At 46.1% G+C, this 24,667-nt stretch overlaps 3 protein-coding genes across 13 annotated transcripts; 1 reads left to right on the top strand and 2 right to left on the bottom strand.

Annotated features, from left to right (window-relative positions):
• Positions 1–1,794: 1,794 nt before the first annotated feature.
• Positions 1,795–15,858, bottom strand: NFYA (nuclear transcription factor Y subunit alpha). Of its 10 annotated transcripts, none has more exons than XM_065649552.1 (10): positions 15,746–15,858; positions 12,856–12,972; positions 11,340–11,426; positions 9,462–9,608; positions 8,076–8,207; positions 7,323–7,428; positions 6,643–6,809; positions 5,664–5,837; positions 5,228–5,329; positions 1,795–4,479 (listed from the first exon to the last, which is right to left on the bottom strand). In XM_065649552.1, exons 2-10 carry the CDS (start codon positions 12,928–12,930, stop codon positions 4,426–4,428), a joined length of 1,044 nt encoding a protein of 347 aa, XP_065505624.1. In that variant the 5' UTR covers positions 12,931–12,972; positions 15,746–15,858; the 3' UTR covers positions 1,795–4,425. The 10 variants fall into 10 exon arrangements, with proteins under 10 accessions (XP_065505624.1, XP_065505628.1, XP_065505626.1 ...); XM_065649556.1 differs by having other exon boundaries at positions 6,643–6,791; XM_065649554.1 differs by having other exon boundaries at positions 11,343–11,426.
• A 312-nt stretch (positions 15,859–16,170) lies between these two features.
• On the top strand, positions 16,171–19,866 carry OARD1 (O-acyl-ADP-ribose deacylase 1). 2 transcript variants are annotated; one of them, XM_065649330.1, is made up of 6 exons: positions 16,171–16,297; positions 16,577–16,644; positions 17,177–17,321; positions 17,472–17,530; positions 17,913–18,025; positions 18,359–19,866. In XM_065649330.1, the coding sequence occupies exons 1-6, from the start codon at positions 16,246–16,248 to the stop codon at positions 18,459–18,461; spliced, it is 540 nt and encodes a 179-aa protein (XP_065505402.1). In that variant the 5' UTR covers positions 16,171–16,245; the 3' UTR covers positions 18,462–19,866. The 2 variants fall into 2 exon arrangements, with proteins under 2 accessions (XP_065505402.1, XP_065505403.1); XM_065649331.1 differs by having other exon boundaries at positions 16,186–16,207.
• On the bottom strand, positions 19,851–24,667 carry APOBEC2 (apolipoprotein B mRNA editing enzyme catalytic subunit 2). The gene is made up of 3 exons (XM_065649329.1): positions 24,207–24,667; positions 21,041–21,588; positions 19,851–20,471 (listed from the first exon to the last, which is right to left on the bottom strand). Exons 1-2 carry the CDS (start codon positions 24,332–24,334, stop codon positions 21,048–21,050), a joined length of 669 nt encoding a protein of 222 aa, XP_065505401.1. The 5' UTR covers positions 24,335–24,667; the 3' UTR covers positions 19,851–20,471; positions 21,041–21,047.

Raw genomic sequence — 24,667 nt, 5'->3', positions numbered from 1 at the left:
CATCACAGTTCAGCTATTGGTAGCAAATCTAGTGGAAGGCTATGGCATATTTGCTTTTTCCAAATTGCTCTGTTTTTAAGCAACAGGCAACTATAAACCCACATACAGGAAACTCTTTCTCTCTGGTAGCAACTGATCCAGGGCCACAGTCAGAGGGCTGTGATATACCACAACACAATGCTTTGAGACTTTCAACAGTTCACAGAAATACTCATATATAATATATTAATTATTGCGCACTCTGATAAGATCCAGGTCAGCAAAGTGCTAAAGAATCTGCGTGATACTAAACATGAGTTGTTTCACAGACTTCAGAGAGACAAGGAATGCACTTGACATGTTTTAGTAAACACGGGTCTTACTGAAAAGTATTTGTCTACCTTATAGTATGAAGTGTCTTCAGCTTGAACATGCAGGTGCAGAATTTACACCCAAAGTTAGTTATTTATTTTTGCAAATAACTAACTTTGTATTTCCTTGCCATTGGTGCTCGTTTATTAATGCCACACCCATGCTACAGTGTAAATCTAGCTTGACTTTTGTTATAAATTACACACATTTTGATCAAACTACTGAATTTTGTTTTCAGGGTGATATGTGCAAGCATCCATTAGGGATTATGGATAAATCCCAAAATTAATGTTACTGAGATTTTCATCTTCATTCTGTGAGTTGGGCCTGAGGAAGCTGAATACGATACAAAAATGGCTTTAATTTTTTGGACTCCAGCTGAGGTACTGGGTGGCACGGGGGGAATGTGACAAGGCAGAGCGGACGTCCCTGAACCACATAAACTCCACTCTGCCTGCGGCTGCTCCTGCAACTCTGAGGCTGGGAGAGACAGGAGAGAAAAAGGAAATTCTGTTGACTGGTCTGATGTGGGTACATGATAGCAGACTTTTTGCCTTATTTCTGAGATTATTTTGTCCCTCTATTGCAAATTCTCTGAAAATAAAGCTAGAACCCCCCCGATAACCGATGAGGGAGTCGCCGTGTGTCCCTGCCCAGGCCAGCGGGCCCAGCCTTGGCCTCCGGCCCTGCTCTGCAGCCGCACTGAACACAGCCAGGGCTGCCTGGTGAGGGGGAGACTACTGGGCAGACTTATCTCCATTATTAGAACTGTAATTCTCTCCTTCAAACAATAATTGCTGTGCATCCTCTTTCCTCCTCGCCCAGACTCACCGAACATTTCCTCCACACTCAAAGGACACACAAAAGCAACACTGGCCAGATCAGAGCAGCGTTCCTTCCCTCTCCCAGCTCAGGGAGGCCATTTCCAACTCCAAGGGGGTCACAGAAGAACTCGGAGCTGAGAGGCAAGGCCTCGCTCTCCCTTCCTGCAGCCCTCCTCACACACCCCACCCCACGGCCGCCATCTTGAGCCGCTCCCTCAGCCTCCGAGCAAGGGCAGCAGGGCAAGATGGAGGCCCTGCTCACCAGCCAATCAGAGGTGCCCTAGAGCAACACCCGTCCAATGAACACTCTTACTGGGACGGCCCTCAGCCAATCAGTTTCCAGCACACACCATGAGGGCGGGCAGAGCAGTCCCCTCAGGCCGCAAGATGGCGGGATGGGGACAGAGGGGACAGGACAGTTTGCTGGGATGGGGACAGCACACTGAGGTGCTGGGCAGGACAGCTCCCTGGCTGCCTCAGCATTTCTCAGCGGTGCTCAAACCACTACCTGCCCACACCGCTCCCTCCTCACCGCCCCGTGTCACTGCTGCCCCTTGACTGAAACAAGCAGAAGGCCTAATAAAGAGCTTGTGCTCAGTTTATAAATTTTTATTAGCTGGATAGTGTACACAGTACTTACAATTGCATCTATTAAAGACCAAAATACACTTGAAAAAATGCATTATATAAAAAAAAATTATAAACTTTAAACTATATACAAACTTTGCCTTAGGTTACATCTCAGTTCCCTCCCACACCCAGTCACAAAGGTTTTCTCCCCCTCTGAACAGGCAAGGCCTGAGAGCCATTCAGCATCACTTGAGGAGCATTTTCCACATCCTGTTCTTTCATATAAATCTGGGGTTTGACCATTTGCCGCTCCCGCGCTCTCTGGGTCAATCTTTGCTCGTTCTCCCTGAGCCCCTCTCATCCTCATGCACTCGGTTCTGTGCTCTCAAAGTGGAGTTTTTGCTCAAGTGTAGCCAACCCACAACGAATTCGCACTTAATTACTAGAGAGATTTGAACTTGATGACATCTCCGATTTAGCAAGTTTACCCAGGAATGAGAGCAGTCTTTTTTGGTAATGTGGTTGACCAATAACTCCAATCTCACCAAGCAAACACTACTTTTAGAAGTGAATACACATAACCCAAAGCAAATGAAAATATGACAGTAGCACTCAGGCTTTCACATCACTACTTCAGGTATTAACGATAAGACTTTCTATATAACACAAATCCATAGGTCTTAATACACATTCTACAGCCATGGATCAGAGAACCTATATGTGAAGGGCTTATTGGGAAAAAAGTTCTAACTGTTTTAAAGAAGTTTACAAGTTCTTTAAGAAAAGAAGTAATTACTCATTAAAAAAAAACCCAAAACAAACCTATGTCAGAGCAATCATCTTGCTTCCCTAACTTCAGCTCTCCGAGGGGGCTCTCCAGAGATCAGCCGGCAGTCGATGAGCAGAAACATTACAGAGACTCTTACTCCAGCAGAAATATTATTCCAGCACTGACAAAATGTACAGATGATCTAAAAAAATATTCACAATAATGCTGCAAATTCAACAAAAGCAAGTTTTTTGTTACACTGTCACTAAAAGAGAGCTACTTATTTCCTGAAATGGGTGACCTCCCAAGAAATGCTAGGTGAGGATTTCACAGGCGCCAACTGAAGAGATTTAAGCACCATCCTCTACATGGCCAAGGATTTTAAGGCGGAAGCAACCAAAGGCACAGAAGATGCCATCAATGCAACGGAGGTAAATAAGTGCCTTTTGAATCAGAAAAAAATCCTAATGTTAGATCTGTGAGCAGAGCATTATATTACTAATATAAGACAAAATCAAAAGTAAGATTTATTTGAACATCAAGAAGTAGGCCACCTCCTCCCATAGCTGCAAGTGGCACCTTGTGTCCAACAGCTCCTTCCTCAGCTTCAGTTCACCGCAGCAGCCAGGGTAAGGGGAAGAACGTGGAACTAAAAATTCAGGAAGAAAATTAACTGAACTTCATTTAGAAAACCCAGCTGCCCAACTACAGATACCACATCTGCATTTCTTCACTCATTCACTGGTTGTGCACCTCCACAGCTGGCTGGCCTGAACACCGTCACCCAGACGGGCACACTCTGCCTCACCATCGCCTGCTGCCAATGCAGCATCGAACGCTTCTCCACAGTTCTGCTCCCTCTTGTCCTCCTTCCCATCTTCTCATACTCTCCAGTCTAGTATTTTTCTATTTTATCCAAAGTAAATAGGATTTTCAAGGCTCTGTCTTTTTGGATCCTCCCAGTCTTCTTCAACTTGCTTGTGGGACTGATTTAGAACAGACATCAGGAAACACCATCACAATGATGGTCAAGTGCTATCACCCCGAGATTGTGGATTTTATGTCTTTAGGAGGATCCATGCACTGGACTGGCAGGTTAGAAGGAAGATTTAAAAAAAAGCCTTTGGAAGAAACTCAATTATAAGTTTTAATCCTTTTTATACTACCATCCACTTTTCTTCCAAAGCACCAACTACTGGCAATAAACATACCAAAAAATACCAAGAGATTGCTTTTACTAATTACATCCCTACCCCCATATCACACTCTCCCCTCTTACTTCTTGGAACGGATACACAATATATCAAGTCCTGCAATCATCTTGAAATCTGTCTGTCATTGTCACTGCATGGCTGAACTTTTCCCAGGGAAGAGCTTGCTGTTTACATATCTTACAAGGTGGAACCTAAACCAAGCCCCTTCAGTTCCTGCCGGTTTCCGAAGTCCCTGCTGGGTGGTGCAGCCACGTCAGGGCTGGTTGCTGTGAACTGGATGGTGTCCCTGTACAGAAGGGCCGGGCTCCAAGGGTCTTTGCTGCCCCACTCCAGCATGCCAGAGTTATTGCTGATCACCGAGTCAGTGGCACACTCTCTCCCGTGGCCAATCTTAATGCAAGGGATGTTTAAAGTAAAACAAACAAACAAACAACGAAATGCGTGAGCAGTCAGACTCTGAAATCCCTGCGCTGGATCAGAAGAGTGTATGAAGAAAGTCGTTAAGTTTCGATTTGTCGAATCAACTGCAGTTAAAATCTCGACCACGCACTGAAAACGTGGTGCTTGTTCTGTAGAAAAGGACAGGCTGATATGGCGATTGTCCCACTGAAAGACTCGCTTGGTACACTGGAAAGGTAGGACAGACTTGCAGAAGGGATGGGAATTCTACTCAGTTATTTGTTTTCTTTAGCAGTGGTTAGGAGACTCTGATCATCTGTGTCATTGCTTCTTCATTGGCCTGAGTTGGATCCTACAGATACAAAATACAAAACATGTTCTAACATCAACGTTTTTCAGAGCAGCAGAGAGAATCACACACAGCTGTTCCCAAGAGGAGATACTCCTGCCCCCTCCCTCCATCTCTAAACATGTAATATTTTTCCTGGGTTTTACAGGCCAGTGTAAGAGAATAGGATATATAAATCCTAACAATTCCTAGACCTACTATTGCTCTAGTATTTGGGACAGATTCCACTTCAGAATAAGAAATATTCTTCTGCTAAAGCCACAGGACTGCTTTAAAGCACTAATCAACAACAGAATTTGCTAATTCTCCTCTCTTGTGTCCCTTTCTTTGAAAATCTGTCTTGTGCTTCTAATGTAAATTGATATACAGGTAAGAATCAGATATTCACATCTGGTTTATTTTCAGTAAGATGTATGATAAGGTGTCTCTACCTTTAATTCATGTTATACAAAAATACTTCTGGGATGCAACCAGAAAGGCTGCAAAGACTGTATTTCTTAGGACAAACAATTACAAGCATTCTCTGTTTGTAAAACAAAGTGAATACACTTATATCAATATTGCTATAATTTAAAAACTCCAGGCAAATAGACACTTGCTCTCTACAACAAGTGAGACAAGTTTCTTTACAATGCCTGAAATATAGATTCAAAGGCAGAGAGGGATGGAGGTCAGCAGCCTAGCGTGAAAAAGAACAAACAGAACAGGGACACTGAATGCAGCACTTGTCCGAAGCACAGACAGAACTCACCTGCATATGAGGACTGTCCTTCTCCTTGGGTGAGAAGAAGCGCCCACCTTCTCCCCGCTTCCTGGCCATGGCATGCCGATGCCGAGACTCGTGCAGGTATTTCTGCAACGGCATGAAGGAGGTAATGAGAGACCAGCCTGTTTCAGTGCCATGCGTTCGGCAGGGAGAGCAGCCTGCCCCATGCCTGCCCTTCCCCATTCCCCAAGATCAAGCGTTTACAGTAAATGCCCGTTTGCAATACAGCTATGGACACACTCAACAGCAAAGAGCACACAGAGGAAGTGGGACTACCACCAAAATTACTGCGATGTAGCTCATGAACAACAACAAAAATGAAAAAATACTTTAAGATTCTAATCCACATTTTCCAGCCCGGGTGTTTTTCTGTGCCGTTCTCACAAAGTAACCCTGGATTAGATCCCAGTTGCATTCTCACCCTTCTTTCCTTGGGAATTTTTCCCTCAGCTTCCAGCTTGGCCCGTGCCTGCCTCCTCTTGAGGATGCGGTGGTACTGCTTGGCGTTGACGTAGAGCGGCTCCTCCTCCAGCATCTCCGCTCCGGGCAGAGGGATCCTCTGGATGGCTGGGACCGACCCGGCGCCAGGGACCATCTGCACAGGGAACAGCTCTTCAGTGCTCACAGCTCAGAACACACAGTGAGTGCAAAAAAGTAATTTAACAAATCAAAAAGTTAAAGTGGAAAGCGCTCGGGTTTTGTTCAGATAATGCAACTACTTAAATTAAAAGGAGTAATAAAATTGTTCTCAAACTGCAGAACAAATTTAAACAAATCAATTACTTATCAGTTGTGCTTGTTATTTTTCTGACAATGGTAAAATTTCAATCAAATATACAATTCTATGACCATGTTAATGCTTCTTGTAAATTTAAGCATACAGGACATGCCCACTGCTTCCCTTTCTTTTTGCTTATCCCTTATTCAATTTATATGATAATTTCAAAGCAGTTCTTAGGCAAATATTACTTGTAGAGCTGCTGACATCTAGTGGGGCTGAACAACAAAATTCCAGTTAAAAGGCTTCACACTACAAAGAAATAAGAATTAACGGAAAAAGAACTCTTATGAATCAGAGAAACAAATACTCAACAAATACTCAAGAAAAGCAATAGTGGACTCAATCGTTTAATCCTCTGCTTATCAGTTCACAGCTCATTTGGAATTTCAGATTCTGTATTTCTGAACTCAATCTGCTGTGGGAGAAAGTCCAGAATACACAGATCGCAGTAGGACACAGGCCATTAGAACTGAGAACTTTTATTGTTTAAACTTCAAACTAATGGGAGCTGCTGAGAAGACTGAGCATATTAAGGTGACATCAACCTCAGCCACCGGTTTGTGTACAGACATCTTAAACCTCAAACTTTGAAAGTACCGATGGGAAGTTACGGACATACCATAACCATTCCACCTGAATTGACGACATTTCCAGCAACCGGCAGCGTCACTGTGACAGTCCCCTGTCCACTACTGGTCGTATTGGTGTTGGCTCCCGTTTGGACAATTTGTGCTCCAGCCAAACTGGCTGCGGGAATGGTGATCATGCCTGTAACAGGGACTGTAACTTTAAGAAAATAAAACACAAAAGAGAGGAAAAAAAAAAAAAGGAAAGAAAAGAAAAAAAACAAAACCAAAAAACACGCACACAAAAAGAAGGGAACACCATTAGTCCCACTTCTGGTTTTTACTCATTCATCCTTCCATAACATGCAAAAAGACTCAGAATAGCATTGCGAATTATTAACTAAATTCCAGCACCTGGTCCTCGTACTTCTGTTTTTGCATTTGTATCTGCACAGTAATCCCAGCATCAGACCCGAGATCATGTACTCTAAGGTGTAAACGGAAGCGTTTCTGTTCTAATAACCCTTGCCAAAGAAAAGAGCCATTTTTTATTTTTCTGGGGAAAGAACCGCACACTGAATTCCCGTATAACAACATCAACACGATGCCACCGGGCCGTGTCACAGCACTCGCAGCCCTCCTGGCACTGCAGCTTGGTGTTTTCTTGGCCAGGCACCGCAAGGCGATCAAACCGCCCCGGGAGATGCTGCCGAGCCGGCCCTGTCCCCCGTACCTTGCTGCAGGATGGTGCCGTCAGCGTTCACGGGCTGGTACACTATGGTCTGCCCTTCCGCGGCTTGTGCTACCTGCTGTCCTTGAACTGCTATTTGTTGCTGGGTCTAAACAAAACAGAGAACATAGGAACTTTACTAATTGCTTATTCTTCCAGTTTTACAATTCCTGAATTAACACATGGTGCTTAAGGTGTTTCAGGCATCTATTTCTTTTGCTTGAAAACCAGCATCAAGAAATAGGATGGAGCACAAACCAACTGAACTGTAGATAAAATACCTAAAGCATTTATAACATACTTTTTCTAACAGTGTAGTATTTAATATTGCAAGAAACAAGTTCTAGGTTTCCTGTCTCTCTGTGAGTATGTTAAAGGAAGAACTATTCCGCTCAGAAATTTAATTTTGGTCCTAAACAAAAGAATCAGCAGAAATCCCAGGTATGACTAGACTACTTCACAAAATGGTGCGAGTATGGAATTAGCAATACATCGCATTTTCAGATTTCAGACAGGCAAAAACAACCATGAACCAATAAAATACAGGAACACAATGGATAAAAACATGCAATCTATTCTGCCCCAGAGTTATGTATGAAAACACTACAAAAATATGAAATTTATTCTCAAGTTCTCCTCAGTATTAATTTTCTCTCTTTTTTTTTTTTTTTTTTTTTACTTAACCACAGCTTAAGTCATTTGTCAAGTTTCTCTTCCTGTGTCTCTCGAGCAAACCCTTTCATGCTGTGCAGTTACCTGTGTCTGGCCAGCAGTAACTGCAGTCTGGGGCTGCTGTATAATGATCTGCTGGGTCTGGCCCTGCTGGCCCTGTACCTGCACAGCCTGCCCACCTTGAATCTGAATCTGACCTGGCTGGACCAACTGAATCTGTGGAGAAAGAGTCAGAAAGGAACATTAACTAGGCCTCTGGTTTCTCCCTCCTTGGCCTCAGCATTACCCAGTCATCTTGGAGGACGATTTACTGGTGCAAAGAACAAGAAAGCACTGATTCTTCTCTTTTTTCCACTTCAAAATGAAGAGTTTTAATTTATTGCTCCCTGTGACACAGCAGTCACGACCATACAGAACAAACATCACACGGTCATGTCATTATGCTCTAGCAGTTCTCCACTGCTTACACAATAAAACAGTCAAAAGAAATAAATTATTCACATGAAACTAGCAATAGTAATACTCAGGTGAAAGAAAAAAAGAGGACTATGATTTAAGCTATCTGTAGAGTGTTAATTATCCAGCATACAGTAGTACCCCTGGCTATATATAAAAGTTATCTTCGGCTTTGCAGAGATGTCTTTCCACCAACATGGAACGTTTCTTAGATTAAAAAAGGAATATGGATCAAAGCTTGTGCTTAAAAACCCAGTTATAGGATTTTCCTCCAACAAGCAGACTGTAAAGAACCTAACACAAAATATATTGTCTTCCAACACAAAAAATTTTAAATAAACCTCTCACAACACCAAGACATTGTGTCTCTTCCTGAGCTGTGCTCAACTTGATGCTGAAATCCCATTCTCAAATCACAAAACGCTTCCATTATGCCACTGCTACAGTTCTTCCCTGTGCATTTGAGGAACACACTTTGAGCACCTGTTTAAATTTAAAAACTGTCTTTTAAACAAATATTTAAAAATAACTGCTTCTAATAAAATCCCTCTTCTATACCTTCTACAGTATAGCCTCCTGTGCAATGGAAATGTATAAATTCACCTCCGGCTATTATGTATTTGATGAACTCAAGTACGAGTTATTTTCAAGAAGATTTCTTAAAAAAATAAATCCTCTTTCTGAGCCATAAATTGAGTAGGCACCAGATCACCAACTGCACTGAAAGGGCCAGTTACAATAAAAATAAGAAAACCAAAAAACCCCCAAACCAACTCCAGCTGTTTTTAACAGACTTCATTTGAAAGGTTCGCACCATTCCGTAAAATACAAGAATCAAACATACAAAGCCTTTTCATTGCATTAACACGCAGCTCACTGCCAGATCCACAGCTGGAAAACAACCAGCTTTGCCTGGTTTATTTTAAGTGCTGCGGCAAACGTACTATGTGACCAGCGAGAACGTGACGGTTCATTCTCTCCAATTCATCTCCAACAAGACGGGGGTTGTCTCACCTGCTGTAGCCCCTGCGTTCCGGACACCGGCACCTGCATGATGGTCTGGCCCTGGCCGCCCGGCACGGCCTGCACCATGATGGGCTGGCCGGTGGACGTGATCAGCTGCCCCCCGCTCACCTGCACCATGAGGGGCTGGCCTTGCACCTGCAACGGGACGAGAGCAAACAGCACAATGAAACGCTCTGCTGACACCCGGCCCATTACACAGCGTAACCAGAGAAACTCAGCAACGGTCACTAACCTGGCTTCGTAATCACCATCAAATATCTTTAGTTACTGAAACATTCTCCATGATGTGCTACTGGATTTGCGAAATTATCTTTTGCTGTTGCAGACTAACCCAAACTTGCAAGTGTAATTGCAGTAAAGCAGGAAAAGCATGGTGAAATTTTCCAGACGCAATATCTTCATGCACAGTCCAAAAGCAAATGTAATAAAAGAAACTTCATTATCCACATCACTATTACTAATCTTTAATTGGGGTTCCTAACGAGAAAAAGCTCTAAATAAGCCATCCTGACAGAGCTTCTGAGTAGCTTCAACTCTCTCCAATTACACGCTTACATTTCCATTTCCTAACCGATATGTAGCATGTGACATTCTTAGAGAATCTTTTCATGGTTATTAAGTGAAATTAAAAATGTAAAAACACAAAACGTAGTTCAGTAATGAAGAGTGAAAGAAAATGAGCAGGAGCCACTTCTTGCCCCAATAAGGCTTACAGTGGATTTATAAATTCTATGTAAGAGTCTCTGGACTCTCGTACCAGGAGTGTCTCTGGTCACTAGAAAAGAGGCCAATGAAAAGGGGAAAACCTCTCTGTTCAAACACTCGCACCCACTAAGTGCCCAAATTCCCCACGATGCTTTGAAAGTATTGCACATCCAGGGCCTCTTAGGACCTAGGTAATCACTCTTCACCATGCTCTGACTTCTTTAGAAACAAGAGCAGCACAACATGATAAAAGGTCACTGAGTTCTTGGGTTTTCTACCTGTAAATTTCAAGAATATGCAACAGCAAATCCTCACTGCTCAAGCACTGTAAAATACCGGGCTACACGTCAGTATGGATGTTCAGCACATACTGAACTACCTAAAAAACCCCTTCGCTTCGCATAGTTCAAATACCTTAGTGAATTATATGCTAACGCATCCACAGAAACAACCAGTGATCAATGTCCTACAAAAAATACTGCGACTTTACAGGTCACCTAATGCTCTTGTGACACTGTTCTGTTCCTCAACCTTGTAACTATTGCATACGAGACCCTTAAAAAATCGGTACCACATGTTTTGAATTACACCAGAGAGAGATGAGCATGCTCATGTCAGCCACAAAGGAGCACAGCCAGCAGTCCAACGAGCAGAAAGAAAAATGATACATTCCAGGATTCCTGTTAATGTATTAGAGCAAGCCAAAAAATAAAAAAAAAGGGGAGGACACATCAGGATGATTCTTCAAGCTGGCGGGTCACCCACTGCCTCTGTCTTTCTTTCATGTAGTGAAGACCCAGAACTAGTCTCAGTGGATATCAGAAATCTAATCTCCTTGAAACTACAGGACATCTTCGGGTTGTATCTCTTGACTGTTACTTCCTTATCTTGGTGATTTTTCCTTTTAAATCCCATTTCAACCACTATTCACTTTCAGAATTGCAGCAGCAGAAATTCAGGAATGCATCAGCAGGGTTCCTGGCATGCACCCTACAGCCAATGCAAAGCTTGTCAAAGAAACCTCCAGCCAGCGTCAAGCAGACACTACCACTAACAAATGTTCCTGTTCCTATCTGAAACCCTGGAAAAAACACAGCGTTAGATACGTGGCGATGGTGAGAGTCATGCAGTGCTCATGAACACGATGAGAGAGGTCACCACTACCTGGAGGGTCTGGACTTGCTGGCCTGAGGCAGATGCCACCTGGGCCTCAGTCTGCAGCTGGACAGCGGTGACACCCCCCTGCTGCTGGAACAGGAACAGGGACAGCTTCAAACACAGGAACGCTCGCACAGACAACACTTGGCTGCAACAGGGTAGATTTCAAATTCATACACACTGCTCTTGGAACGTACGGGATGGGAATACGTTTAGCAAACCTATGAATGGAATAGCAACAGAACCGCATCTGGTACTGACAGGCTTCGATGTCCCCCAAAAAATCTCTTACAAGGAACGTGAGAGATTATTTTGCAGAATTTAAAATTTCAGCTTCAGTGGTTTCGACTGCTACTTTTGCACTTAATGTTTCCTTTTGCTGCTCAGGTTTCTTACTGCGAAGGGGTTCCAGATTTTTGTCCCCACAACAAGGGCCATCAATTCCTTTCTGCACAGAACAGCAGCACAAATGACTGTGGTCTGAGCTCCACCCAAGTCACCCCTGCACCAACGTCCTCCCACCACTGACCTTCGGAGGCTGCAAGAGCAGCTACATCTGAAAGCCTCTTCTATCTTTAGCCGCTTTAGTAAGACTCCCAAAATAATCTGCGTTAACTGTGTTAGCATTTTGGGAGGTGAAGGACATCTCTCTACTAAAAGCTGCACTACAACAGGCCTATTAAAAATTGTTTTAGAAAAATACTTCATGTCAAATACAACACAGGCTTTAAGAGCATGTACTAAAAATGATACATATAATGAAAACATAATCCAGTCGCTCATTCATTTGCCTGACAAACTAAGAAACTCCTCTTGCCTTGAACTAGAACAAACATAAGATGCAACAAAAATCCCACAGCTGCATGGCTCATCTGGAAGTGCACTGCTGTATCTGAATGGTGAAGCGTAACAACAGCGGAAATCCATCAGCCCTTAAAAAACCAGCCCTACTCACCTGCACATTATAACATGAACTAGAAACCTCTTTCTAGAATGGATTAATTCATCCCAAACTACACATTTTGTTCCAGTTCCTGTCTTGCATGTTTGTTTTGATCCACCAGTAGTTCTAAAACAAAGGATCTCAATAAATACTTCTGAGAAAGCTGGAAAAGGCCTCTATAGGCTTGAACAAAACCTATTTCAATTCTGGGAGAAATCTACATCGTTCTTTGCGGACAACTGACTGTTTGGATCAATATTCTGTTTCCTTCATTTTCAGAGAGGATTTGTTACTTTCCTCACCTCACTACCAGTTTACAAACTCCCTACAACACCAAAATTTGGTGAACTGTGTACCTGCAATTTTATTAATTTAATTTTATAAGTATTTTTTTTTTAAATTATTTACTCTGACTTCAAGTCGGAGCACTGAGCACCAATGAGGTGACAGAAGTCAGGTAAACGCGTAAGCAGACAGTATCACGATACATCTGGTGGTTCTGACACTCTGAGGAGCACAAACAGCTTTGTCACTCGGCGCTGGCACCGTCTGCTCGCCCAGCACCGCCTCCCATACCTGCTGCTGGATCTGGCCGGCCTGGACAACGATCTGCTCAGTGGAGCTGTTGCTGTTGGCTGTGTACTGCTCCATGGCGTCCAGTCAACCCTGGCAGGGACACCGCGGTCCGTGTGTCTGCAAGACAAGGAAAATCAAATGGGATTATTGTCCCAAGGTTTGAAGATCTGTGTTATCTTACACGAGGTGAAAAGCAAAGTACCTGCTGACACTGAGGTCACAATCACACAGTAAGAGCCGCTGCCTGACCAAGGACCTACCTCTTTCATGGTGTCATCTTCCTTTGAGTGACAAAACTCAAGATATTAATTTCAAGAACACATAACCTGACTGAGAAGCAAAAACTATCAGTCTCAAGTCTGTCATTATCTTCAGTGAATCAAACAGTAGCTGTGAACCTGCTTTTCCTCCTGTTTCACCCCTTGAGTCCACATTTCTGAGCTGCAGTTGCCCACACTGCATTTGGGGGAGGACATGGGTGTTAACTGCTGAAAACCTCACAAAATACAAAATTTAGGTGTAAAACCACACTACATTTCAAGAATTAAACACAGCTGAGTCAAACTCTTTCTCCTTCCCCACCTACGCAGCACTCCCTCCTCATACCTCGTTCTTCCTACTTCCATGTATTTTGAAATACCCAGCAGACTCCTCAGCGCTTCCATCCTCTTAGTGCCCCCCATTTCTTGGACCGTTGCTACACACATGAAGACACTGTTGAAATCAAATACTTGGTCCTGTTACCTCCTTCTCCCTCACATTTCTTCTCAGCTGAACCACCATGGCAAGAATTCTTACTATTGCTTTTAATGAGGTATCTGATTTACACTATGACCGAACAAGTACCTTCTACACTTGTGGAAGAGTAACCCATAGCTTTAATCTTCAAAGTCTTACGCAACAAAAAAAGGGTCCTTCAGTGTTCAAAGAAACGCACAAAAAACTTATCCACAATGTAAACCAAGCGTAGCAGTTGCTGTGGTTCCTAGTGCAATGACACCTCGCACACCTCCTGCTTTCTACTTCAAAATGTCCTTTGTGTTTCAGTGTCTCGGGTTTATCTGAAGAACACTTCATTTTTCCATCAACTCACTCCTCACTGTGGGCTAAGAAAACACACCATGATTTTACATTTTGTTGTTCTCTTGCACTTTAACACCAAATGTTGCTTAACTACAAAAATAAACGATTAAGCGATGTGTACCATGACAGACCAGATGCATGTTCATTTGGGAGGCACAATCCTCATACTCTCATGTCAGAACCTTCTCGGTCCCCATCAGATCTTTTGTCCAGAACAAGGATGGAATGACACTAAGCCTAGTGATCACAGCGATAACCTGAGTCACAGCACTGAAAGGCACTATATTTTACTGTAATTTTAACTCCATCCTCTGCCCATTTAGTGACAGTTTGCCAGAGCCTGCCAGAATAAGAGAAATATTCTTTCTGAAGGTGTACTAAGGTTCTCACTTTGATTGTCCACAGCACAATTGATTTCTGCCCTAAATGTCTGTAGGCCTGTCAGAAAACAGTTCCCACATTTCATTCTCCAGGGAATCCTCTCAATAGCAAGCACAGGATGCAGTAAAACATATCTGCCAAAAGTTCTCTGGCTTCCGTAATGCCACAACCGGTAACCGAGCACAGGCACGTGTCTGCTCGGAAACGCTGCTTCACAGACCCCGGCATCAAACCCGTCTTGTTCATTGAAGATATCAGCAGCTCTGTGATCCTCGCTCTCTGCACCAGCTGTACTAGCTGCTTACAAACACAAGATTGTACATGTGCCGGATCATAGTCCTCCAAGGGATTAATTACCTCATTGCCCTCGTTAAAACCCAGAGGAGCAGTGTCACTGCATCCCAGCTAAACTGCAAAGCTCAGTGATGCAGTTCCAGGGCGTCCTTGCTACATCAACAACAGCTCCCTTGGCAAATAAGCTACAATAAGAACTAGTGTGATAAGCTGTGCGAGGACTTGAACTAGCTTGAAAGCAGCATTTTAAAATGTGCTGCACCGTGAAGCAACGTTACTGAACCGGCAGAGGTTTCCAGGGCAGACCCCGCAGATCTGCCCACCCGATCGCTGTCCTCCAGGAACACCGGCGGAGGACAAACACCCACGCAAAGCCAAGGGCAGGGTTTCACTAAACCACAGCACAGCCAGGACACAGCCCCATCTCCTGCTGTTGGGCAGAATAAAACACCTGGGACCCAGATTTTGCTTCTGATCTCCTTATCGAACGTGCAAGTCGGGGAGTTCACCAGGGGCGTTTTTATTTTATTGCCGAAAGCCCCAGTCAGGCCCAGGCGCTGCCGACGGCTCCCGGGGCAGGAGCCGGGGCGGGCCCCGCACAAAGGGCCGTTTCCCCCCACACGTGGTGCGCGACATTCGGCGCCCAGGTGCGCTCGGGGGGGCAGCGCGCAGGCGCCGCACGGCAGCCCCGGGCGGGGAGGGCACAGAGCCCGGTCCGGGCAGGCGGGGAGGGGGAGAAGGGGCGGCCCGGGCTGCCCGCGGCCCATCTGTCAGGCGGCTCTCCCGCTCCGCTCCCCCGCCCGGCCGGTGCGGGGCGGGGCCCCGCCGGCTCCCGTCCCAGCGGCCCCGCGCGGGCAAGGCCGGGCCCGCCGCCAGCCTCCCTTCAGCGGCGCCCTCTCCCCCACCGCCCTCGGCCCCGCAGCTCCCGGTACGGCCCGCCCGCCCCCGCCCCGGGCCGTCTCCTCCCGGTGCGCCCCCCGCCCGGAGCCGCCGCGCCCCGTCCCCTCGGCTCCGCCAGCGCCGGCCGGCCGGGCCCGGCCCTGCGAGCGGCCTCCTGACTGGTCACTCGGCCCCGCCAATCCCGGCGCTGGGGCCGGCGCTCGGGGGCTCCATATTGGCTGCTCGCACTCACCGTGCCTCGCTCCCCCGGTTCGGGTCCCGCGCTGATTGGCTCCGCTACCGGCCCCCGAAACCCAATCAGCGCCTCCACTCAGCCGCCGCGCAAAATGGCGCCCAACCCCGAACAAAGGCGAAGGAGGGGGCGGGCACGGGCGGCGCATGCGCACCGGCGGCCACGCCCCGGATGGCCCCGCCTCCCGCGTCGCGGCCCCTTAGCGCCGGGCACCGCCCACCCGCGCCCTGCCCGGCCGCCGCTACTGCGCCTGCGCCCCAGGCGGCGCTTGCGCCTTTAAGGGCAACGCGCAGGCACCGCCTGCGGTTCCGCCCGCTCTCGTCACGCCGTGGGCTCCGCCTCGGGCTGTCTTGCGCATGCGCCGGGGCGGCGGTAGGGTGCCCTGCGGAATGTTCTGGGCGCGTACCATAGAGAGGACGGTCCTCCCGCGTGCCTAGAGCGGCGCGCGGCGGCCATGTTGGGGTGACGCTGGGGCCGCCGCGGGGAGCCGGGCCCGGCCGATGCGGGCAGCGCTGGGGACGCTGCGGGGGGCTGTGCGCGCCGTGCCCGCGGGTCTGGCTCCAGCGGGCTCCTGAGCGGGCAGGGGTGGCTCGGCGGAGGATGGAGGGCCTGTGGTTGCCAGTTGTGTGGTGACCCTGGGCTGGGGCCTGTTCGTGGCCTGCGGGGCTGCAGCGGGACGTGGGGTTGGCGGCCTCCCCCTCCGCTGGTGCTGGGTGCCCGGGTTGTCCCGCTGTCCGGAGATAAAGCAGGCTCGGCCTCTCACCTGTTGGCACACCAGCCTGTTGCCTCGTCTGGGGTTCCTAATATCTGTTTTTCTCTGTCATCTTTCAGCTGCAGGAGCCTTTGCCACCCCCCGCTGTACTATGGCCACCGACTTCTCCAAGGATCAGGATGAGAGAGTGTGTAGAAAATGGGTTATGTGGGCTGCTGCTGTGATGTGTGTCTCTAGAGACCTTCCTGTCCCCCAGTAACATGGCAGCTGGCAGTGCTGTGTAGCTTGTTGGAGGAAAGTGGCTGATACCATTACATTTCTTGTGCTTTTGTGCTTCTGTGAGTGCTGCGGGTGTTGTAGAGCAGCACAGAGCTCACCTGCCCAGTTAACGTGTGAGGGGTCCAGCGCTGGCACTGACCGTGTGCTGGGGACGTGCGCTCACCCGCTTGTGCTCTCTGATACATGGCGTTCCTTTTAAGCATTGACTTTGTAAAATTAACTGCCGAGTTTGCACGTGATGTTCATAACTGATCTTGTAGAAAAGATCTATCTATATATCGGCTTCGTAATTCATGGAACTCATTTACCTGTGAACTGCATCTTAAATTCACTGCTGTACAGCATTAACTGTACAGGCTGCTGTGTCCCTGTTACCTGAGTGTTCTCCGAGCCTGCACTCTTGGGTTCTGTTTATTTACTCTTCTCTTTGTGTTTTGCAGATCAAGTGCGTCAAGGGGGACCTGTTCTCGTGCTCCCCCACGGACGCCTTGGCCCACTGCATCAGCGAGGACTGCCGCATGGGCGCGGGCATAGCTGTGCTGTTTAAGAAGAAGTTTGGAGGCGTGCAAGAGCTGTTGGATCAACGTGAGTGACACACGTGGGGTGGACGTGCAGGAGCTGAAGGGAAAACCCTGATTTCCAGCAGTAAGGGGATTCCAAGCTACTTGGGCTGCAGGGGGAATTATGTAGTGGAATATAACTTTTAAAAATACCTTTTTAATGCCTTCACTTTAGAAAAGAAGACCGGGGAGGTGGCAGTTCTCCAAAGAGACGACCGATACATTTACTACCTGGTAAGAGTGGGACACTACTCAGGCACTTCCTGTGACTAAACTATATTATAATAGACATGATGATGAGTGCTTTAGTAGTTGTGGTTTTTTAGGTATATTCTTCTGAATAAGAAGTATGAGATGTATTACCCAAACGTTGCTAGTTGTGGAGAAGCCAAGCTGTCTTGTTTATGTGTATTTAAACTTTAAATGGATGGAACTAGCCACTAAATTATACTATTTGAAGCTGTGAAACATAGTTCTTTTTCCAGGTCTTTTTGTTATCACGGTAGCAAGTCTGGGTGCGGAGTTTGAGAGTGCAGTGGAATGTGTTTTTTAAAAAAGAAAGTAGTTTGCGGTGATCATGCCAAAGGCAGAAGTGACCTTTTATATTTATACTTAGATTACAAAGAAGAAAGTTTCTCACAAGCCAACATATGAGAACATGCAGAAGAGTTTGGAAGCCATGAAAGCTCACTGCCTAAACAACGGAGTTACGGACATTTCCATGCCTAAGTAAGAAAATCAATTACTGTGATGTAAATACTTCAGTGTTTCCTGTGTAGAAGGATGTTTGAGGTGATCCCCTCCTGTGAAATAAGAGTTCAAGTATTCACTTCTATTTAACTTTTCCGTTCAGTTGTGCAAATGAATTTACATTTCACGATATGTTTAAATTATAGCAAAACATACAGGCTTGGTTGTTTCCTTATTTTAACTGTATTATGTTGCTTTATGGTGAGCTGAGTTAATGCCACATAAAATTGTACCTGCCTGAAGGGCTGTTTGTTCATAGCACACTCCAGAGTGACCGTTACAGCTGGTTTGATGTCTTTTTTTTTTTTCCAGGATTGGGTGTGGACTTGACGGGCTGGATTGGAATAAAGTTTCAGCAATACTTGGGGAAGTGTTTGAAGACACAGATATCAAGATCACAGTTTATTCTCTGTGAGGACAAGAGTTCAGGGAGCCCCGTTTCCTTTGCTTTCAGGAGTGGAAACCTGGTCAGCTGCTGAGGGGGAAACAGCATGATTTGCACACGCCTCTCCCCAGCGCAGCTCGCTTTTGTGTTGACAGCGGCTTTTAACACAAAAAACACCCCAAAAACCTGAGCTCCAGAGCAGCTCATCTGGGATGTGGTGTCCAGGGAGCCTGTGAGGAAGGCAGGTGTGTTGGAACCCTCTGGGTGTTCCCAGTCTGTCCCAGGAAGCCACCAGATGTCACTGGTCCTCCACCCGCCCGCACTGGAGCTGCTGCTTCCAGCTGACAGTTCCTCTGCAGAGCGAAACTGGAGCTGCTGTTGCTGAGGGGTTTGCTGGTTTGTAGTTACGGTTAGTAATCGTGAGCTGTGGAGCGCTGTCACTCTCTTATTTAAAGTTTCGCAATACTCATATCTGGTATGCAGCTCACTTTTGTTCATTACAAAATAAAAAAAATTATTCTGGCCACAGATACAATTTTTTCTTTTGTTATGAGATTGCACTCACTAAAAATCATGCTGACAACATTAATTAAATACCTGTTCCATACTCTGCTGTCAGATCAGAGCATGGTCATTTTTGCTAAACACGCCCCTGTCTCTGTGTGTGGTGTGGCTGGGGTAAGGGGAATGCTGGACATGTGTAAAGAAACCTTGTGGGTGCATTTTTTGTTCTGAGCATTGTGGGTTAAACTGTATTGTGTGGTCTCTCTGCTGATTAGTGTCTTTAAGAACTTCGTATTATTACTGTCTCTGTTTCTTGACCACCCTTTGTAAACTTGTTTTTTGTGGGTAATTGCTGTAGCTAAATACACAACTGAAAAAGAAAAAACCTAAACTCAGTAAACCAAATAGGAACTTGGAGTATTTAGCTGATCTAGAGTGGACATCAAGACCAGTCATTGATTTAGTCCTTACTTATTTTGTGAATCTAGGGGTAAAGAGATAAATCCACAGTGGCTCCACAAAGGTGTTCTCGTTGCTGCTCTTTTTTTTCTGCCTTGAAAATTTATGCCAGAATGTAGTACAGTTGTCTGAGGTAAGAGATGGAGCCGGTCAGCTGGTGCCATGGAGAACTGATGGAGGAACAAACCTGAGCTGGTTCAGTTTCTAAGCTGATGAATTTGCCTGTGACCTTGGGTGGTCTGTGCTTTGTTTTGTATGGGAAGTGATTTGCCCATATTCTCTCTGTCTCCCTCACTTGTTTGTACTCTGGAAATTTTCTTGGCATTTAGTAACTTACCCTCCTCATCATGCTGCACTTCAGCTACGAAATATTTCATGTGTGGCTGTCGCAGGATGCCTTGCTTGTCACATTAAATTTAGGACTTGCAAATAGAGAAGAAGGAATAAACAGTGCTATAGGTTTTTGCAGTGACTTCCAATTTTATTTCACTTTGCTTTTTCCAGTTTTATATCAGAAACATCATTGAACAAGGGGAGAAAGTATTTGAAACAGAGTACTTGGAGTTCCATCATAATTTAGAATAGGCCATTTAGTCCTAATTTAAATCACAACTCTGATTATTGAAGAGGATGGAGGAAGAAAAGTTTTTGTTTTTTCATCTTAAATCCCCTTCCGTTTAACATTTATGAAGTATGTCCTTTCTAAACACATTTATCTAATGGGCAGCTTTGTTCTAAGGTTTTTTCTCATGAAGTGGCCCCAGTCTGTGGGTCCTGCAGCCTGTGCTGTGTGTCCCCCGCAATCCCTCACAGGAGCTGTAACCACAGGGGACCTTGGCACCTTTTCCCTGTCAGCAGGGGCAGTGTGGGTGGGTTTGGGGTGGGGAGGAAGGAACAAAATAAACCACAAAATTCCCAAACACCAGAGATGTGTGTGGTATAGGTATTTGCAGTCCGTCAGGGCCTCGTCTGACAGAGGCTGGTGTTGGGTCCTGCTGGAGTCGAGGCGTTGGAACGCAGGAGGGTCCCATGTGTACGAGTCTGTCACCTCTCTCCTGCATCTTCTCTGAATTGGTCCTGGAGAAGGAAAAAGACATGGTAGAAGCTTAAAATGCTTTAGTGTTTTATGGATTACTCTTGAGTACCCTTAAAAAAAAAAAGGGAATTCTACAGTGATAACAGATTTCCTTTAGTGGTTGGGGTTTTTTTCTGAGGGGACTAGACTTTGGGGATGGGGGAAATCCCCCTTTTTTTTTTTTTCTACATTCCTCTTACTGTCTCCACATGTGTCCTGAATATCTTGCATGTGGGGAATAACAGGGTACTCTTCTTGCACCTAGTGACCCAAGTATCTTTTTATTCTTTATTCCTGGAGGTGTTTACTCTGAGAAGAAAAAAAAAAACCCAGCTGCAAATCCCTTAGGTGGCTGCTGTGGGGAGCCCTCTGCAGCATTACTCCCCTTGAAGGGCTCAGGTACTGCCTGGGAAAACTTTCAGTATCCAGGTACAGGCAAACCCAGCCAGGTACATATGAGAGGAACAGGAGCTGAAACTGGCTCAGGGTTACGCATTTAACAACCTAAGAAAAAAGGATTCTGTAATGCTAATACAAGGAGACAGGTGACCCTGTGGAAATCCTCACTCACATGAGCTTCAGTGCAAAATCTCGGCCAACTTTTCCTCATAATACTGGAAGTTCTCTTGAATGTCCTCCCACGGCACGAAAGTTTTTGCTTCCTCTCCTTCCTCCTGTTCCACAAAGTTCTGCCAGACATACTCAAAGTCTTGAGGCTTCATAATCCTCAGCTTGCAGCCAGCTGCCTTCATGTTTTTCAGGGCTGCCTGCATTTCTGGCTCTTCCCACATGAAGAGCCGCCCGACCATGATTGTCAGACGCAGGTTCTTGTTCTTCTTCAGGGTCTCGGTTATCCGATCGGCGCAGGTCACGCAGGGGCTGGAGGAGACGTACCAGGTGATGTTGTAGCGCACGCTGGACTCACACTTTGGTAGGATGGTGTTGAAAAACGCCATTTCTGCATGGGCGGCCGCGTGCTCGTCTTCCAGGTAACCCCGAGAAGTCACCGACTCTCTGCCTTGGGTCTCGACAACGTAACACAGGAAGGTTTTGTTCCTGCCTGAGCTGTATTCCACATTCCTGAACTGGAATTTGAAAAATATGGCTGGGAGGCGCTCCCTGTAGAAAGGGGAGAGGAGAGAAGCATCTCAGAGGCAGATCATAAAGGGTTATGGCATCGGTTTAGTCCCTGTGCGTGACCTGTGACAAGTCATTGTATTTCTCTGTGCATTAAAAGGAGATGCCTTTTAATAGGAGGATAAAAATACGTTAAAAATTACAAGTTATTGAACTGGGTTCCTGACTGAAGAGGTGAAGGAAGGAAGCTGCGTCATCTGGTAGCACGTGTGCTTTTCTGACAGACCCCAGGCTGCCTGGGTTGCCCCGCGGCACGTAACTGTGGAGACATCAGTACACGATCTGGTACTTGGGGGTTGTTGGGTGGAGGGATGGAGAAGATACTGCTGACAACGTGCCTTGTGACCTGCTAAATGCTGCAGAGGATGGGAGTGAAGACTGCACAGCATAGCCAAAGTGAAATAATGAAAAGCAGGAGCACAACATTTCATTGATTACACACTGTAATGTGGTATGTTGTACTCCTCTCATCCGAGCTTTAGGTGGGCCTATAACCTTGATATTCCCAGGGAGGGAATAATGAATCTTTGTAAAACAGTGAGTGTTTCATTCATCCCCGGCTCATCTGCAGTCAGATGGTAATGTCAGGCCTCTCCAGGGGGTGCACGGAGCACAGGTCGGGAGAGATCAGACTCGCGGAAATTGTAACTGGGGAGCGAGGAGGCTGCGGGAGGAAGCGGCAAAGTGTCGTTCTGCTGAGAGGAAGGAACAATTTGTGGTGCAGCGTCTCACAAGATGTTTCCAGAGACATGGTGAATGGTGTGGAAAACAATGAAGAGAATAAAAATCGGTATTTTATGCTCACTTAGTAACGCAGGAATGACGAGTGACTGTATGGCCAGTTTGTTGGTGGGAAATGCTGTGTGCACACTTAGTTCTGCATGTAATACCTAGTGCAAATGTTGCATTATGTACTGTGAGCAAATGGCTTTTTGCTTAGATAGAAATTAGAAGTATTGTGCTATCTAAATACATAACTCGGAGTAAATTACAGCTATTGTCAAGCTCCTTTAGCTGTGTTATTTTAGAAGTTTAAATACAAGTCTCCATAACTGTTTAATTCCACTTGCAAAGTTTCAGAAATTTCTCTTCGGTATGTGCATGTTCCATATTTGCCTTAATGCAGCCAGGAATTTTCTTGTGGGATTATCTAAAAGATGCTGTAAACTAGTAGGACATATTCTTTAGATTTAAATATTTGTTCAACGACTATTTGTACTGTGGTCTCAGGTTACCTGAGCTGATAAAACAGTGTCCTTTTGCTTGCTCTTTGACAACTATTCACAAATAAACACGCTCCTGCTGGGCTCATTGATTACAGAGTCTGTAAGGATGAATGGTAACAGGAACAAGGATTTCTCACTGCTGGAAGGAGCCTCATTTACACCCTGGGCAAGTGTAAATAAATGTGTCTACTTAAATGTCATGAAATATGCACAGATGGGGCTTATATTTATCCAGCGCTGTGTTGAGCCAACGTTGACAAAAAAGAGGTTAATATTCTTAAACAGAGTGATTAGGTTCCCAGTATTTTTTCGTTTAAGCCGGGCTCCTTGGAGCTATGAGCAACAGCTTGAACACTTGGCTGTGTGTCATAAAATGCCCCTAATCCAAGGGCTAAAACTGAAATGAAGTGTAATTGAATTTAAGTGCTTCCACAGTTGCAGTTATATGTTTTCTTGTAATTCATATAACTGGCTTTATTGGCTGAAAATCTGTAAATAATTAGAAAAATCCAAACAGTGATCATACCAGGTTGGGGCACAGTCTGTACTCACAGGGCAATTCTTGAAATGAAAGTAAAAATAGCTGGACCTCTTTCAGGGTCCTTTAGGATTTCTGCTTTACTTCCTTATCCTCGCCTTTAATAGCCAGCGAATTAGTAATAAGCTGATACTCAGAGGAGACTTAGTCATGATTCTACAGGAACTCACCAAATAAATAAGCACTTTTCCAAATAGTATCATGACGAGGGCGGCATAAATACTCGGTGGAGCGAGGAGCTGCTTTGCTCCCTTGAAAACCGCCTCTGGTTTTGGTGCCTGTCTGTGAGTCCAGCTCTTCTGAAAGTCACGTTCCAGCTGTGGGTGTGGAGCCCTTGAAAACGTGGACTTTTAGCTCTCTTGAAAAATCTATCCCTTAGGTCCCTAAAGCAAATCAGCCCTAGCAGGAGTATTTTTCCTAATCCACAGATAGAGAAACTTCCAGACAAGAGCCATTGATCACAGCAAGAAATCGATATTCAGTGCTCATCAAGGGCCAACACCTTCTGTCCCGATACGCCGGGCAAGCGGCCCCGCTGCGGTCGGCGGGGGCACCTGTGCTCTGAGCGCATCGGTCAGTGCCATAGAAACAGACCTGCTTGTGTAGAACAGATGTGTCTGCCTGCCTGGTGTGAGCCTGCCCTCTGTGAACCCCAGCAGAACGCCCAACAAAACCCCCCGGCAACGAGAGCCACCCTTACACCGTCCCGGGGCGCTCAGAAGCGCGCTGGCTGAAGGTGCCGTCTTTAAGTACCCGACACAAGAACTGAGGCAAAGGCCTTTGAACGACCCCACTTCACTCTCTCGCACCCTCGTATTTATATCCAAACCTCTTACCCTGTCACGATTTCAAACGGCGGCAGGTCCTCCCGCTTCAGCTTCTTCTTCTTCTTCTCCTCGCCCTCCTCTGCGTTGTCAGGTTCACCGTTCTGGGCATTGCTGGGCTCCTCCTGCTTTTCCGCCATCCTCCTGAGTGTCGCGGTATTAAGTTATGGCCACTGGGAAAAAGAAAGAGCAATTTCTGAGAGCTCTGGGGGAGAGGAGAGAGCAGAGCGAGGAGGGAAAAACAGAGCTGGGAGTTCCTGCGCTGGGCCCAGTTGTCGGGAGCTAAATATGGAACAAAGCGGCAGCGGCTGGACGGCGTGGGACGACCCGGCTCTCAGATGTCGCCTCCTTCCCTCGCTTTCTCTAGGTCCTGGTAACAATCCCTCTCGCTCCCCTTTTAATTTAAAATTAAGTGACGACTTCGCTGTGGGCGGGTTAAGCAATGGGTAGAAAATCCTGGAAGCAGGAGTTAT

Source organism: Caloenas nicobarica, chromosome 21 (genome assembly GCF_036013445.1).
Source record: "Caloenas nicobarica isolate bCalNic1 chromosome 21, bCalNic1.hap1, whole genome shotgun sequence".
Lineage (NCBI taxonomy): Eukaryota > Metazoa > Chordata > Aves > Columbiformes > Columbidae > Caloenas > Caloenas nicobarica.
Note: the sequence above shows the minus strand (reverse complement) of the source record. Positions and strands in the feature narration are given on the sequence as shown.